At 51.1% G+C, this 15,637-nt stretch overlaps 1 protein-coding gene across 2 annotated transcripts in view; it reads left to right on the top strand.

Moving 5' to 3' along the window:
- Positions 1–15,637, top strand: part of Col26a1 (collagen type XXVI alpha 1 chain) — a 133,558-nt gene that overhangs the window by 36,883 nt on the left and 81,038 nt on the right. Inside the window, exon 3 of one of the 2 annotated variants that reach the window (XM_027952988.2) lies at positions 15,333–15,430. In XM_027952988.2, the coding sequence (XP_027808789.1) occupies positions 15,333–15,430 (98 nt within the window). Of the gene's footprint in view, positions 1–15,326; positions 15,431–15,637 lie in introns of both variants that reach the window. The other variant, XM_071605348.1, reaches the window with a different exon arrangement.

Below are 15,637 nucleotides of genomic sequence, written 5' to 3'. Positions count from 1 at the left end.
TGAGCCATCCCTGCGCCTGCAAAGCTGGCCAGCAGGAACCTTGTTCATTACAGTTAATTACAACTTTTCATTTCCATTCTTTTAGATATTTTTTTTTTGGTACTGGGGATGGAACCTCGGGGTGCTTAACCACTGAGCCATACCCCAGCCCTTTTGATTTTTTCTTTTGAGACAGGGTCTAGCTAAGTTGCTTAGGACCTCGCTAAGTTGCTAAGGCTGGCCTCGAACTGGTGATCCTCCTGCCTCAGCCTCCGTAGCCGCTGGGATTACAGGTGTGCACTGCCATGCCCAGAGAAATTCCCTATTTCAGATCTTACTTACAATTGCTAAGCAATTATTATTTGTTAAAGAAAGAGGGGCTACTGCACTTTTCTTTCTCATCAGTAACTCATAGCTGAGCTAGAATGGGGGGGCACTCTCTTTCTGCGGCCTCAGGGCTGCTGGCTGGGCAAGGAGAGGAAGGGTGATAGTCAAGCATGACCACCGCTCCCTGGTCACGTGGGGTTGCATCTTATTACGTCTTTTTGCTGTGTTCTACTACATGGGCATCTTGTTCGTGGCAGCCTCCTCACTGGTCTCCCTTGGGACTTTGGACTCTTTGACTTCACTCTCCACCATCCCGTGTGGGTCTTCCATGATATTCCTCCAAGTCACAGAAGGGCAGCAAAGGCTCCATGCACCATGTCTCATGCCACGGTTTTCCAAACAAGGAAGCAAAAAAGTGGGACCCATTTTTCTCTGTCATAGAGAAATGACATGTATCCAGGATTGAACTCAGGGACACTGACCACTGAGCTACATCCCCAGCCTTATTTTGTGTTTTATTTAGAGACAGGGTCTCACTGAGTTGCTTAGCACCTCACTTTTGCTGAGGCTGGCTTTGAACTCGCGATCCTCCTGCCTCAGCCTCCCCAGCCGCTGGGATTACAGGTGTGCGCCATCGCGCCTGGCTAAGGACAGTCTTTTCTAGAACCCCCAGCGACTTCCCCCTGCTGTCTCAGTGGCCAGGATTTGCCCCTCAAGCCTCAGTTTCCCCAACTCTAAAATGGAGGTGACGGAGTGCAGCGTTGGGAGGTGGCTGAGGAGGGGGTGAGGGGAGTGGGGCAGCGTCCTGCAGGAGGCTGGCTTAGAGGCCAAGGATTCCAGGTCCAGGGGCCCCCAGGCAGCTGCCAGCTGGTTCCAGGCGGGGCAGGCCCTGCCTTCCTGCTGAGGTTAGTGGCAATCCCCTGCAGCCCCAGACCCGTCCTGTGCGTGCTCCTTAGCTTATAGCCCCAGTTGCTCAGCGAGTCTGGCCGCGTTTCAACCTCAGCATTTACATGGGCCTGCTCAGGGTTTTCTGGGTTCCTTCTGTTCATTTCCGGGGGCTGTGTAGGGCCCCATCTCTCCATCCCCCGAAGCGCAGTTGGATGCTTTGATTTGTGTTTGCACAGAACTCCTGTTGGGGGAAACAGGGTGGCATGTGAGCCTCACGGTAGGATCAATTACGAATTACCTCTCACGGTTCCCCTCTTCTTTCTCCGTGATACCATTGCTGTGATCTCCAGGGCGTGAGTCTCTCCCACATTTCTTGTGACAACATAAGAGATCGTCATTTCCCAGGTTGCTTTCCACCCTGTGATGGCAGATACAGGTAGCAGAGTAAGGTGAGCTCGGAATCCAAAAGACCAAAGGCTCAGTGGAGCTGTGTGGCTTCCAGAAATTTACTTAGCCTCTCTGAGCCTCATCTCTAAAACAGCCAATATTTGTCTTGCAGCATGGGTGTTAGGATTCCATGAGAGAAAAACAAGTGACAATTTAGTGCTCTGCGCGTAGGATCTTCGGGGACACGGCAATGGCTGTTTTAACTATCACTTCCCCTTTGCCTGGTGAATTCTGTCTTGAGGTCCGGGAGAAGCCTCCTCTTGGTACCCCTGTTGCCTCTGCCCTGCCAGCCAGATTGACAGGACCTGCAGTTACGATCCCGCAGAATCTCATTTGCCTTCTCAAGGAACACAGTGGGGCTTATCTTAGTGGAAGGTACACACCTGCCCATCTGTCCTGCCAGTCCCAATGTCCCGAGGGCAGGGAATGTCTGCTCCTCTTCACATCCCCTGATCCGTTGCCAGAAGGGACTGGAGGAGGGAGTCATGGATCTGGTAAAGTCTCACCTACCCCCACCTTCTCGCCCAGTCTCCAAGGGCCCCTTACTCCCCCCACTTCCTGCAAGGAAGACCCTCTCTAAGCTGGTCCCTGAGGTGAGCCGCACCTGACAGAAATTCACATTTAACTGAAGGCTCCTGGACCAGACCTTACCCAAGTGATTTCCCTATGAGGGGACCGTGGGAAGTCCAGAGCAAGGCAGCTGGGGGAATCCCGCAAGGCCTTTCCATCTTCATACTTTGGGCTGCATTTGAAGATAGAACTAAAGGGGATCCCTTTTCCCCTGTGTGGCGGGGAAGATGTTATCAGATAGGGAGGACAAGGGGCCACAGCCTGAGAGGCAGGAGACGAAGTCAGAGTTGGAAGAGTGTATGAGTCCGTTTCCTGCTGCCATAACAAGCATGGCCACCCTGTTGCTTGCATCCAGATTCCCTGGAGAGTCATGCAAGTTGTAGGTGCACCAAAAGGTGATTCCTTTTTCCTTTCTGTGTAGCTTTCTATAGTATCATGTTAGTTTAACAATTGAAAAAAGACACCCTGGGTGTTTCCAGTGTGTGGCTACGGTGGATAAAATGGCTATAAACATTCATTGATAGGTTTTTATATGAACATAGTTTTTTTTAATTTTTTTTTTTTAGTTGGAGATGGACACAATACCTTTATTTTATTTATTTATTTTTATTCGGTGCTGAGGATCAGACCCAGGGCCTCACACATGCTAGGTGAGCACTCTACCACTGAGCTCCAGCCCCAGCCCCATGAACATGAGTTTTTATTTCTCTGAGTAAATGCCCAGGGGTACAACGGTGGGGTCACGTGATAAGTCCATGTTTAGTTTGTTTTTTGAAGAAACTGTCAAACTCTTTTCCAGAATGGCTGGATCGTTTTCCATTCCCACCAGCAAATGTGTGAGAGGCCCAGTTTCTCTGGGCCCTTGCCAGCCTGTGATGTTACCACTCTTTTTCTTATGTAGCCGTTTTGTAGAGTCGACCCTCGTGATCCACGTGCATTTCCCTAATGGCCAGTGATGTCGGACAGTTTCATCAAGTGCTCTAATCGCCAGCTGTGCATCCTCTTAGCAAAATGTCTTTTCATGTCTTCTGTCCATTTTCTGGTTGGGCTGTTTGTTGCCTCACTGTTGAGTTGTGAGATTTCTTTATCTAGTGTACTCTAGATGCTAGTCCATCGTCAGCAATGTCCCTTGCAAATATTTTATCCCACTTATCTCCAAACTGTCTTGGAGAGCAAAAGTTTTAAGTTTGATGAAATTCAGTTCATCAGATTTTTTTTTTTCTTTTGTGGATTTGCTTTCAGTGTTAAATCTAAGATCTCTTTGCCTCACCTTAGATCCTGGAGATTTTCTCTGATTTTTTTTTTTTCAAAATAATTTTAGAGTCTTATACTTTACATTTAAGTCTGTGATACATTTTGAGTGAATTTTTTTTGGCCCAAGGTGTGGGGTTTAGGTTGAGATTCATTTCTTTGCCTACAGATATTGAATTGCTCTAGCAATAACTTACTGGAAAGCCTGCTGCATGTGATGGCGCATGCCTGTAACCCCAGCAACTGGGGAGGCTGGGGCAGGAGGATCGAAAGTTTGAGGCCAGCCTTAGCAACTTATTGAGTCTCTAAGCAGCTTAGTGAGAACTTGTCTCAAAATAAAAAATAAAAAAGGGATGGGGATGTGGCTCAGTGGTTGGGCACCCATGGGGTCAATCCCTGGTACCAAAAAAAGAAAAAGAAAAAAAAAATCAATGAGATATTTTAATAGGAATTGCATTAAACCTGCGTGTGTGTTTGGGGAGAACTCATATTAACACGTTGCCAATCACGTCGTCTATCAAGACCCTCTTACGTCTTCCTTCTGACCCACCTCCTCTGGCTTCCTAAATTCCTTGCCTTTGCACAGATCTCAGCAGCATGTGCTGAGAGTGGACAGAGGCTTTGTCTTCAGTCTCCAGGGGAAAGCATTTCACCACTTGGTGCGGCAGAAGTCTGAGTATTTGCAGGCTCTCCTAATCCTCTTATGTTCTTTGGAGTTTTTATCATGGTGTTGAATTTTTCCCATCAAGTTTTGGCATTGATTGATCCTATCATGTGATCTTTCTTCTTTAGCCTGTTAACATGGTGATTGTACTGAGTGCTTTTCAAATATTGAACCGGCGTGTTGCCTGCCTGGGATAAACTCCACTTGGTAACGATGTATATATATATATATTTTTTACATTGTGCTGATCCTATTTGCTAATATTTTGTTAAGTGCTTTTTAAAAAAATCTATATTCATGATAGATAGTGGTCTGTAGTTTTCTTGTTCAGTATGATCTTTGGCTTTGGTACCTGTGTGGAATATTGGCTTCAGAAAAACAGTAAGGATCCGGGTGTGGGGGTACATTCCTATAATCCCAGTGGCTTGGGAGGCTGAGGCAGGAGGATGTCAAGTTCAAGGCCAGCCTCAGCAATTTAGTGAGGCCCTAAGCAAAAAAAAAAAAAAAAAAAAAAGAGGGCTGGGGATGTGATTCACTATTAAAGGGCCCCTGGGTCCAATCCCTGGCACCAAAACAAAAGTAAAGATATGTTCTCTCCTGTTTTATGTTCTAGAAAATATTATGCATAATTGGTATCAATTCTTTAATGGTTCGTAGAATTCTCCAGTAAAACCAGTTGAGTAGGGATATTACTTTTCTGTTTTTTTTTTTTAATCATAAATTCAATTCACTTATTAATTATAGGGCTAGTTTAGGCTGATCTACTCCACACACTGACCTGTGGTGATAAGTGTTTGGGGGAGAAGTGGTCCATTTCATGGGGGTCGGCCAACTCTTCTTCATTCCTGATGCTGCCCGTTTGTGTCTCCTTTGTGAGTGTGTGTGTTGTCCGTCTTGTGAGAGGACATTTTATTTCACTGATCTTTCTAGAGAATCAGCTTTTGGTCTCCCTGGATTTTGGTCTCCTGGGTTTTTTTTCGGTTTCCCGGTCTTTTTCTTGTCCTGCTGTGTCCCGGCTTCTCCTTGCTTTATGTTGACTGTTCTGTTTTCCTGAGGTTCCTAAGATAAGCCGGTTTGTGTTTTGAAAAGCTGGGTGGCTGCCATCGGGAGCCGGGGGACAGACACAGCTCGAGGTGACGAGGTGACGGGGCTCCTGTGGGGGCTGGGGCTGGGATAAGGAGGCCCCCTGGAAGCCGAGGGGCCTGGAGTGTCCCATCACTTAATGTCAGGGAGCAGCCAGGGGTGCCCCTAGTTTTCTCTTCTTTAGCAGCTTGCAGGCTGGGCATGCCATTCACTGAGATGAGACACTGGAAGGGGATCAGGCCCGAGAGGTGGAAAGCGACAGCCCTGCGCTGGCCATGTGGAGATGCCAACAGGGTGTCCGCAGTGGATGGGGGTCAAGTAGGAGGTTTTCTGTATGGATTTTTCCCTTCTGTGATTTTTTTTTTTTGTACCAAGGATGGAACCCAGGGGTGCCAGAGCACTGAGCCCCATCCCCAGCTCTTTTTAATATTTTATTTAGAGACAGGGTCTCGCTGAGTTGCTTAGGGCCTCATTAAGTTGCTGAGGCTGGATTTGAACTCCTGACCCTCCTGCCTCAGCCTCCCAAGCGGCAGGGTTTATAGGCATGAGCCCCCACGCCCAGCTCCTTTGTGTGATTTTTTTATTGGAATCTCTGTAGTGTGTGTATAACAGAGGTAGGGGCGAGGACGTCACCCAAACTAATGACCACAGACCAGCATGAGGCCCAGAGCCATGCTGGGTGCCCCGCCAGTCACCATCATGGTGTGAATGAGAGCGGGAGCTCCTGCCTGCCCTCGCCTGGGTGCCCTGGGTGTGCTTAAGTTCTCTGATCACCTGTTCATCTGTTCACTTGGGTTAGGGTTAGAGTCAAGGCAGCGCCAGGACACAGCCCTTCCTGACAGTGTGTACGTGCATGCGTGTGCATGCGTGTGTGCCTGTTTTTGTGTGCATGCATTTGTGTGTGTGTGTGTGCAGATATGTGCAGGTGTACGCATGCGGGTGCCTGTGTGTGCATGCATGTGTGCGCACGTGCTTGTGAGTGCATGTGTGTGTCAGAACCTGCTGGGGAGCTGAAGGCAGAGAAGACAGGCTTGGCCTCCTTCCCTGTGCCTGGGTTTCCCTTTCCAAGACATGGAGAGAACCCCGTTTCTTGCTCCAAGGTGGTGGTGCCCTGTTCAGGCAGGGGGATGCCAGGCGTGGAGCATGCTGCCCTTGGCCCTGCCCAGCCCCTCCATCAGAGCAGGAGGACGGGCCCAGGGACGCGGGGGTTAAGTTTCCTCGCCAGCCCCCCTGCCCTGGCTGCCTCCCTGGCCCTCCGAGGCCTTTGATGGCATTAGAGCCAACCTTTTCCAGATGTGTGAGGGAGGGGGGTGGCCGGAACTCTCCGGGCTTCACGGCCTCCTCCAGGCGCCCCTGCCAGCGAGCCTCCCTCCCGCCCCCGGGTTGGGTTGCCTGCTGCTGGGGGGTGCCCGCCTGGGCTAGGCCAAGTCCAGGATTTAAACATTTTCTTAAGACAAGGCCTTTCTTCCTGCCCCTCCTCCTCCTCCTGCCCTGGGGCCACTTCCCCAACAGAGGCAGCTTGTCCCGGCTGCACATCCCCGGCCCTGCCCCCACCCCCAGCAGCCTGTGGTCCTGGGCTAAGGGGAGGGAGGCCTGCGTGAGAGGCTGGCTGCCCGCTGAGGCCACTGTCCCCTCCCCCTGGCACTTAGGAGCTGGCTTGAAGGCTGGAGAGGCCAGAGGCCAGAGCCCCCTCCTCCTGCCTCAGAACCGCAGAGGGACAGCCCCTCCTCCCTGTGGGCCACGGGCTGCTCTTAATCAGGAGATTAATAATCTCCTTCTCCCTCTCTGTGACTCCCACCCTGTTTCCTGTTGCGTCTCTGGCCTGTCTCGGTACCTCCCAGGGAGTCCCTCCTCACGGTGGTCCCTGGTGAGGAAGCGGAGGCCATGCAGGAGCAGGGTCGGCCCCAGCAAGGGAGGGGGCGCCAGGCTCCCCTGGACCAGGTCTCTGGGCAGAGTAGGCCTGAGCCAGCATCGGCATGAGCATAGCAGTGCCCCTGCACCCACGGGGGCCTCCTGATGCACGGGGGACCTCTCCTTTGGAGGCCAGAGGACAGTGGCCTTTGTTGACCCCCCTGCCACCCCAGGGATGGACGCCTCATCCCTCCTGGGAGCCCTCTCTTCAGATCTCCTTTCACGGGCCCTCGTGCACCCAGAGCTGCCTTTGGGGACCCCCAGGACCTGGCTGTAAACTTCCAGAGGACAGTCGCCGGGCAGCTGCAGCCCGAGACCAGGCTCCGGGCGTCCGTCTCCTCTGGTTGCACACCTTGAGCTTTGGGAGCAGCTCCTTGGAGGACCTCAGAGGCTCCCGGGGGCAGGAAGAGGGTCAGGGCCATCTGTGCCTGAGGGCTCTGCAGAGGCAGCTCCACGTCCAGCAGATGAGGGTGCACCCCGGCTCTGTCTGAGACCCCGTTCTATGAGCCCGTGTCACTTTACAGCCTGGAGTGTGACCTGCGCTTCTCCATGGCCTCGGGGCCACTCATCCCTGCTGGGTCCTCCTTTCCCACCCAGGGCCCTCGCTGCTTCCCTTCTCTCTCCCCTTCCTGCCAGTCCTCTTAAAAGCAGATCACGAGGCCCCTGCACTTTGCAGCCCTTGGTGGCCTCCCCGTGGCTGAGAGGAACAGGCTCCCAAGCGGGACACGAGGCTGTTTTGCGAGGCAGCGAAGCCACATGGGGTCTTCTGTTTTCTTGTTTTAATTTATCATTATTTTTTTAGTTGTAGATGGACACAATTCCTTTGTTTTTATGTGGTACTGAGGATCGAACCCAGGGCCTTGCACGTGCTAGGCGAGCGCTCTACCACTGAGCCCCAGCCCCAGCCCTATGCATTAATATGTGCAGCTTTTAAATATTTTGTTGCTCGTGGGGTGCTGTGGAGCACGCCTGTGATCCCAGCCGCTCAGGAGGCTGAGGCAGGAGGGTTGCGAGTTCAAGCCAGCCTCAGCAATTTAGCAAGGCCCTGAGCAACCTAGGGAGGACCTGTTTCAAAATAAAAAAAATAAAATAAAAAGGGCTGGGGATGTCATTCATTGGTTAAGCATCCTGGGTCCAACCCCCTAGTACCAAGAGGAAAAAAAAAATTACTGTTTAAGATCATGACTCAGAAAACTGGGAAAGCTCTGGTCAATCCAATGTCCACAGACTGAGTCTAGCCTCCTTGCCTACTTCCCAGAATTTTCCCAGCCTGACCCTGGGGAGCTGCTCCATCAGCACATCAAAAAACCCTGCTCCCCAGATGCACCAAGCACACTCAGAACAGGGACATCTGGGCCCTCTGAGCTGCCACTTTCTTGCCCTCTCAGCAAACTCGCTCAAGGGTCCCCCATACTGAAAGCTTCTTCCAGCCCCTCCTGGTGGAGGCAGTTGTGCCCTGCTCCTCCTCCCTGTGCCCTGAGTTTTCAGAGCTGTGCCCAGCCGAGCACCCTGACCTCCTCTGGGAACCTCCATGTCCTTAGGGGGCTGTGGGGGGGGTGTCACCTGCTCATCCGTGGTTCCATTCATCCCACCAATCTTTATTGAGCACATAAAAGGGCATCGTCGTTTTTTTCTTGTTGATTTGTCTTTTTTTTTTATTTGTTGATGATATGCAAATAGGAATGTACACAGAGGAGAATATATTTAAAAGAATAAACATGTAGCCACCCTGAGCTAGGCCTGCATTGGGCCATCGACTTGGTGGAGGAGAGACACATCAGACAATAATTGCACAGGTTGGTGTATAATTATAAGTGCTTGGAAAAGAAGTCTGGGTTCTTTGATGGAGTAAACCAAGGGCGTCCAGCAAGCCACGGGTGGGCGGCATCTCACAGGAGGCGGCGGCTCCTCTGAGCCCCTAGTCTGCAGCTGGTCTGGGGCAGAGGGAAGAGCAATCCCTGATGTGGCTGCTGGAGTTCTGAGGGGGTGGGGAAGGGCAGGCAGGGAGGTGGCCAGAGTGGGCACTGCCGTATCTTATAAGTCCCCATGGCCAAACTAAGGACTTGGGTTTTGTAGGAAGTGTTCAGGGAAGAAAGGTCTGCGTTAAAATCATCTCCTGAGAGAATCAGAGAAGCCTCATCTGACTTCTTGGGTTCAGCTGGGGTGGGAGGCAGGTGAGCAGCCCCTGGAGGCTGGGGCGGAGGTCCATGGCTGATTCCTTTGCCTCCCGATGCTGTAGCACGGTGAGCGCCAGCCACACAGACTCCGGTGTTCCACGTCCTGTGCGGTCCCTTAGATTTTATAATTGCCTTGTCAATTAAAAAAAAATCACTAGGATTTTTATAAGGGTTACATTGTATCTATAGATCCATTTGTACTGAATGGACACCTTAATGACCATGAGTATTCCTGTCCATCAACATAGCATAACTTTCCATTCCTTTGTTCTTATTTATCTCATCAGAGTACACATTTTTTTTTGGTTTAATTTACTGATTTATATTAGTCGGATCAGGCTGCCATAAAAATGCCGTAGACTGGGGAGCCATGGTCTGCAACAAATTAATTTTCTCATAGATCTGGAGGCTGGAAGTCCAAGATCAAGGTTCCATCCGATTCCATTTCCTGGGTCGTACATGGCCACTTTTTCACTGTGTCTTTACACAGCCTTCGGTGTATGTGCAGGTTGAGAGAAAGAGGATCCTGTCTTGGATGTCTCTTTACAAGGATACCAAGAAGAAGTCTGCACATACTCAGTACAGGTGCAATCCCCCCGCCCCCAATATATTCAATCACATTGGCTGAATCCACAGCTGCAGATCTAAAATATACGAATGGCTCACTTCTGTTCTTTTTAATATATTCTTCTTATATATTCACATACTCATACACATAATCGACAAATTAAAAAAGCTAAGTCATGCAAGTCAATAAAACACCAAAAGAAGGGAAAGATACAAAACCCAATTTAGAAGTGGGCATAAGACTTGAAGATAGCCAAACAGAAAACACAAAAAGGGACTCAACCTTATTTAGTCATCAGGAATTGCAAATGAAAACAATAATGAAAGATTACCACATAAGCCCAGGAATGGATAAAATGAAAGTGACTGACAATATCAAATGTTGGCAAGGATGTGGAGCAACTGGAACTCTCACACACTACAGCTAGGCATGTAAGCTGAATGGCATGTAAGGTTCTTCCCGATTCCATTTCTAGTGAGGGCTTTGCTCAATTTCTGGCTTCCAAAACAGGTTTTGGAAACTTGTTCATAATATCTACTAAAGTTGGGTGGCAATTGATTCTCTGGATCATCAGTTCTGTTCCTAAGCATATACCCTAGAGAAATGGAAATGTGTTCTCATAAAGACTTGTACAAGAATGTTCATAGCATCTTTGCTCATCATAGCTGAAAACTGGAAACAACCCAAATGTCCATCAGCAGGAGAATGAACAAATTATAATCCAAACATTTGTCTTATTTGTGTAATGGAATATTATTCAGCAATAAAAAAGAACAAAATATCACGCCATCTAATGGAATGGATGGAACTCAGACATAATGGATGAGTGAAAGAAGGCCAATACAAAAGAGCACATACTGTAATTTTCCATTTATAAGAGGTTCTTGAACAGGCAAAATGAATTCATGATGAGAGAAGTCAGAAAATGATTACCTCTAGGGCCAAGAGAAGTGGGGTGAGGGGGATTTTTGAAGGAGTGGGAATTCTGGTGTGCACATGGCTAGAGGCTCATTGAGATCCTCACTGGGTTTATCTTTTTGGCTGCATGCCCATTATGTTTAATAACAAGGAGAAAATCCACTATAAAAATGAGGAATGAACTTAGTACTTTGCCTCATGGTACTTACCCTGCGTGCAATCACGTAGGTTCACCTGCACGATTATGTGATGTGTGTCGGTTGTCCCCAATAGCCTCGTGCTCTGGCACGTGCCTGTCTTGCTCATTCTCGTGTTCCTGGGGTCTGCACAAAGCGGGCTCTTGGCAAGTGTTTGCTGGGTGCATGCACGAGTGTTGGATTGTAACCAAGCTCTGGACCCCATGTGTGGGAGGAGGGAGAGAGAAGCCATCCACTCTGGTCAGGGGGCAGGGTTGCTTCACAGAGGAGAGGCCATCTGGGACACAACTTGAAGGCTCTGTGAGATTTTTCTCAGGCAGCAAAAAAGGAGGAAACACATCAGTTCTGTTCCTAAGCATATACCCTAGAGAAATAGAAATGTGTTCTCATAAAGACTTGAACAAGAATGTCAGCAGAGAAGCTTGTACTTGCAATGGTGGCCGCAAGAGCACAGGGCATCTGGGCTTTTTGTTGTGTGGCGGTGGTAGGAGCCCTGGCTGGTGACTGCGGAAGGAGGTGAGGGTCAGAAGGTAGGCCGTGCCTTGTTATCTGACCCGAAGGGTTTGGTCTTTAGTGTGCGGTAATCATGGAAACTTTGAGATATAGCTGTCAGCAAACTGAATCAGCATTTTAGAAAGTTTGCCAACTGGACCCCAACAGCACGAGCCAGTTCTTTGTGGAGGCAGGAAGGCAAAGGCCCCTCAGGTTCTTGCTCAGACTAGGAGATGGACCACCAAGGATGAACCTGTCTTGGGCACCCTGGTGGCACCCTGGTGGCACCCTAGGGTCTGCTAGGCTGAGCCTGGGCCCGCTGGGCTGGTAGAGCAGCGCCACCTACTGGTGGGTCCTGCACCTGCACTTTGTGGTCCATCTGCTTCCTCCACAGCCTTGGGGTCCTGGAGGGGCACAGACCAGGGCTGTAACCCAAGAAGGAGGGACAGGAAGAGAGCTTTTTTGGAATGTTGGGGTTCTCCTACGGGTATTGGAAAGAAAATTGTTCCTTTTCACTGAACAAAGACAAATTGAAGTTACTGGGCGTGGGACTGATTCTGCCTGGACTGATTCTTATTCCCCCACCTTTCGGCATTTGAGACTTTGAGAAAGTTCCTTAAGCTCTTTGTGCCTCTGTTTCCTCATCCATAAGTTATGGATGACAACGGTGTAGCCCACTCAGCCTGGGGCCCGGCACTCCCTGAGGGCTCAGGGACATCTATTTTTCATTGTCTATTATTATTGCCACATTATCACCCAAGGGCTGAAGGGTGACAGCATGTGACACAGAGGGCAGAGGGGTCTGTCCTACCTGGAAGGACTGGTGCATGTGGTTGAGCAGCCTGGACTCTCTCCCTGCCACTGTGAGGCTACTCAGAGGGATGCGATCAGATCTGTGTCTGAGCAACCGTCTCCATTGTCAAAGCCTCATCCCCGGCATCTGGGTCCCCACAGTATCCTCATCCAGGAAAGGGGCTCAGGGAGGTCACCGTGCACGTTAGCACAGTGAATTAGGGGCGGAGTCAGAAGCTGACTCCTGTCCCCGCTGCCCGGCTTGTCCTGCCTGTGCATGGGAGGTACCCGATGGTGTCACCAGCAGTCTGAGAACTATCAATGACACTTTCCCCTGCCCTGGACATCAACCCTGGACAGAGTCTGAAGATTTTCTAGTCACTTAGTTCATCTTATTTCAAGAAACTGCCTCTTTTATCTAAATTAAGGTTTCTCCCCTCTTGCAGCTGGACCCTCTTCTGGCTGGAGACCTGCAGTAGCAAAGGGTGTCATGGGTCCTTTTCTCTCAGTTTTCACTTCTCATTTGCAGAAACTGATTAGGGGCAGGAGGGGGCCAAGCAGAGGAAAGAGTTGGCGAGGTCCTTCGTGGCTTTGTTGTCACCTGGTGGTGGGCCCCTGGGGGTGGCTTCTCGGGCTGTTCTTGAGTCTCCAGGCTTGACACACACCCCCCCCCCCAGCCTGGGCACTTCCCTTTGCAAGACTCTCTGCCCTGGCTGCCGGCTCGTGACCTGCTCTTGGCCTCCAACTTACCAGGGATCCTCCTCCCTGCTGGGTCACCTTGCTCCAGGTGGCCTTCACGTGAAGAGCCCCTCTTAAGACCACCAAGTCCTGCTCCCTCCGGGAGAGGCTGGGGCCCCCCAGCGGGCCGACATCAGACCCACTCACAGCTTTGCCAGACGGCAGAGGGTGATACTGCCCAGCTGGCCCCTTCACGCAAGCGTCTGATTCATTTTAAGGGGACTGTGTTGTGCTTTATGCAAAGAGGAAGGAAAGAAGGATGCATGCCAATGTGTCCCGAGGAGACCCCCCACTGGGGATAGGCACCTGCCCCACCATGAATTCTTCACTTTCTTTTATGCAGCCTGGAGCAGTGTTGGCAGAGGTGGGTGGCCTGGCCTCATGGGCGGTGGCCACTCCTGCCTGGCTGCCCCTGCCCCTGCCCTGGGCCGGGGCACTCGTGATGTGGCTCTCAGGCTTGGGGAGGCCGTTGGACAGGACCCACGTTAGCATCCTGCCACAGAGCAGGGAGGCCTGTCAGGCCCCAGGCAGGGCGTGAGCATGAGGAGGATGCATGGGTGTGCAAGTTCTGAGAGTGTGCTAGTGTGAGTGTGTAAGAGGGCAAGTGAGTGTGTGTGGCCACGTGAGAGCGTGAACATGAGCGGTGAGTTGTGTTAATGCATGTGCACGAGTGTTTATTTGATTGTGTGAATGTGAATCGTGCATGCATGAGTGTGTGCACAGGGTGTGCACATAAATGTGCAACCACAGGTGAGCAAATGTGGACGCAGTGTGAGTGAGCTGAGAGTATTGGTGTAAGAGCGGGTGCTTGTGCAAGAACACGAGTGTCCTGCATATCGTGAGTGTGAGGAGCGTATGTGAGCGCAAGAGCGTTGGCGAGTGTGTGTGTGAGCGTGTTTATGGAGCACTCGTGTCATTGCCCTCCTTGGACCCAGGCTCATGTACCCACCATACGTCCCCAGGTCCCTGGCTGAGAAGGGGTGACCTGGTGCTGTGGCTCTCCCACGCCTTCCTGTCCCCCGCTCCTGTCCTTTCCCTACCTGTACCCGATGACCAGTGGCCTCCGAGGTCCCCTAGAAGATGCCTCCTGGAGCTATTTTGCCAGGAACCTGTGGAACAGCTCAGAGGGTCCTCGGGGGGAAGCCAGCGCCACGGGATTCTCCACCATCTGTGCTGTGGTTTCCAAAGTCCGGTTTCAGACGTGTCCCCGGCTCCCAGGGCATCTCTGGGCAGGCACGCGGCTGCCACCGTTAGTCAGTCATCTCTCCCTACACCCAATGGGGGGCTCCGGGTCAGCAGATTTCAATTTTGGGGGTCGTGAAGTTTTGTTTTAAAGAGGAAATTTTGCGGCACGATCCAGCAACACAGTCATGATGATCCGAGCGAAGTCGAGGGTCCTCCTGAAATCTGTCTGTCAGTCCACACTCGCTCTTCTGGGGAGTTTCACAGAATAGTATCAGACTGATTTGTGAGAGAATTTCTGAACTGGTGTCGGGGGAAACTCCACCCAGGGGTTACATAATATTTTCCAGGAGATTTTTCTTCTTTTTTTAAAATTAATTTTTATTAATTTTATTTAAATTTTTAAATTTAAATGTTTTAAGGTTTTTAAAAAAATTTTTTTAAAAGCAGAAACTTTTTTTATGGCTGGGAGGGTCTCACTGCTGTGCTTCAGAGGGCCTCTGCTAGAATGAGCACCGTGGGGTTTATTTTTGGTCCCAGGGATTGAACCCAGGGGCACTTACCCACTGAGCCCTTTTGGTTTTAAGACAGGGTCTCACTAAATTGCTTAGGACCTCATGAAGTTGGTAAGGCTGGCCTTGAACTTGTCATCCTCCTGCCTCAGCCTCCTGGGCTGGTGGGATTGCAGGCAAGTGCCACTGTGACCCACATGCCTGTTTTATGTCTGTGACTGCAGTCTAGCCCCAGAGGACACTCCTTAGGTATTCACTGGGTGAATCAAGCAAAGGGAATAACGATCGGTAAAGGGGTGGAGTTGGGGGTTGAGCGTGGTTGAAGTTCTGCAGGTCCTGATGGTCTGACCCTTTTCCCTACTCATATCTTGCTCAGTCATATGCATTGCCCCCCTAGAGGAGGCTACATGTGGAGAGTTGTAGACCCTTTAGATGGCAGCGGACACAGAGAGGGCTGGTGATTTGCCTGGGGCCACATAGCTGACGTGCACAGAGCCAGGGCCATGGGTCCACTGTCCAGGGAGCCTCCCAGACCCTCGGGTGGGAAAAGCCACCTGGGCGGTCTTTGCAGGAGGCATTGGGGGCAGGCGGGCAGGAGCGCAGGCCTCAGTGACACTGTCCTTGTGTTAGTTACAGGGCTCTCATCAGGCCCACGTACAGGGTGTCCTACCGCACGGTGACAGCGCTGGAGTGGAGGTGCTGCCCTGGCTTTACCGGGAGCAACTGTGAGGAGGGTAAGTCTGCCAGGGTGCGGGGCGCCTGGGGGACAGGGCATGGCCAGGCTTGGCCGTGGGGGCCGTGGGCATTGCTCCCCACTGCCCTTGGCTTTCCACAGGTGGTTTCTAATGTGAAATTCTTTCCTTTTCCCAACACTGACCTCAACACTCTGGACTGGCCAGCCAGGGTGCAGCTGCCCACCCTGCCCTGGGCACGAGGGGGTC

The sequence above is a fragment of the Marmota flaviventris genome, chromosome 19 (genome assembly GCF_047511675.1).
Source record: "Marmota flaviventris isolate mMarFla1 chromosome 19, mMarFla1.hap1, whole genome shotgun sequence".
NCBI classification, from domain to species: Eukaryota; Metazoa; Chordata; class Mammalia; order Rodentia; family Sciuridae; genus Marmota; species Marmota flaviventris.
The sequence above is the reverse complement of the archived record's forward strand: the minus strand, read 5'-3'. Positions and strand labels throughout refer to the sequence as shown.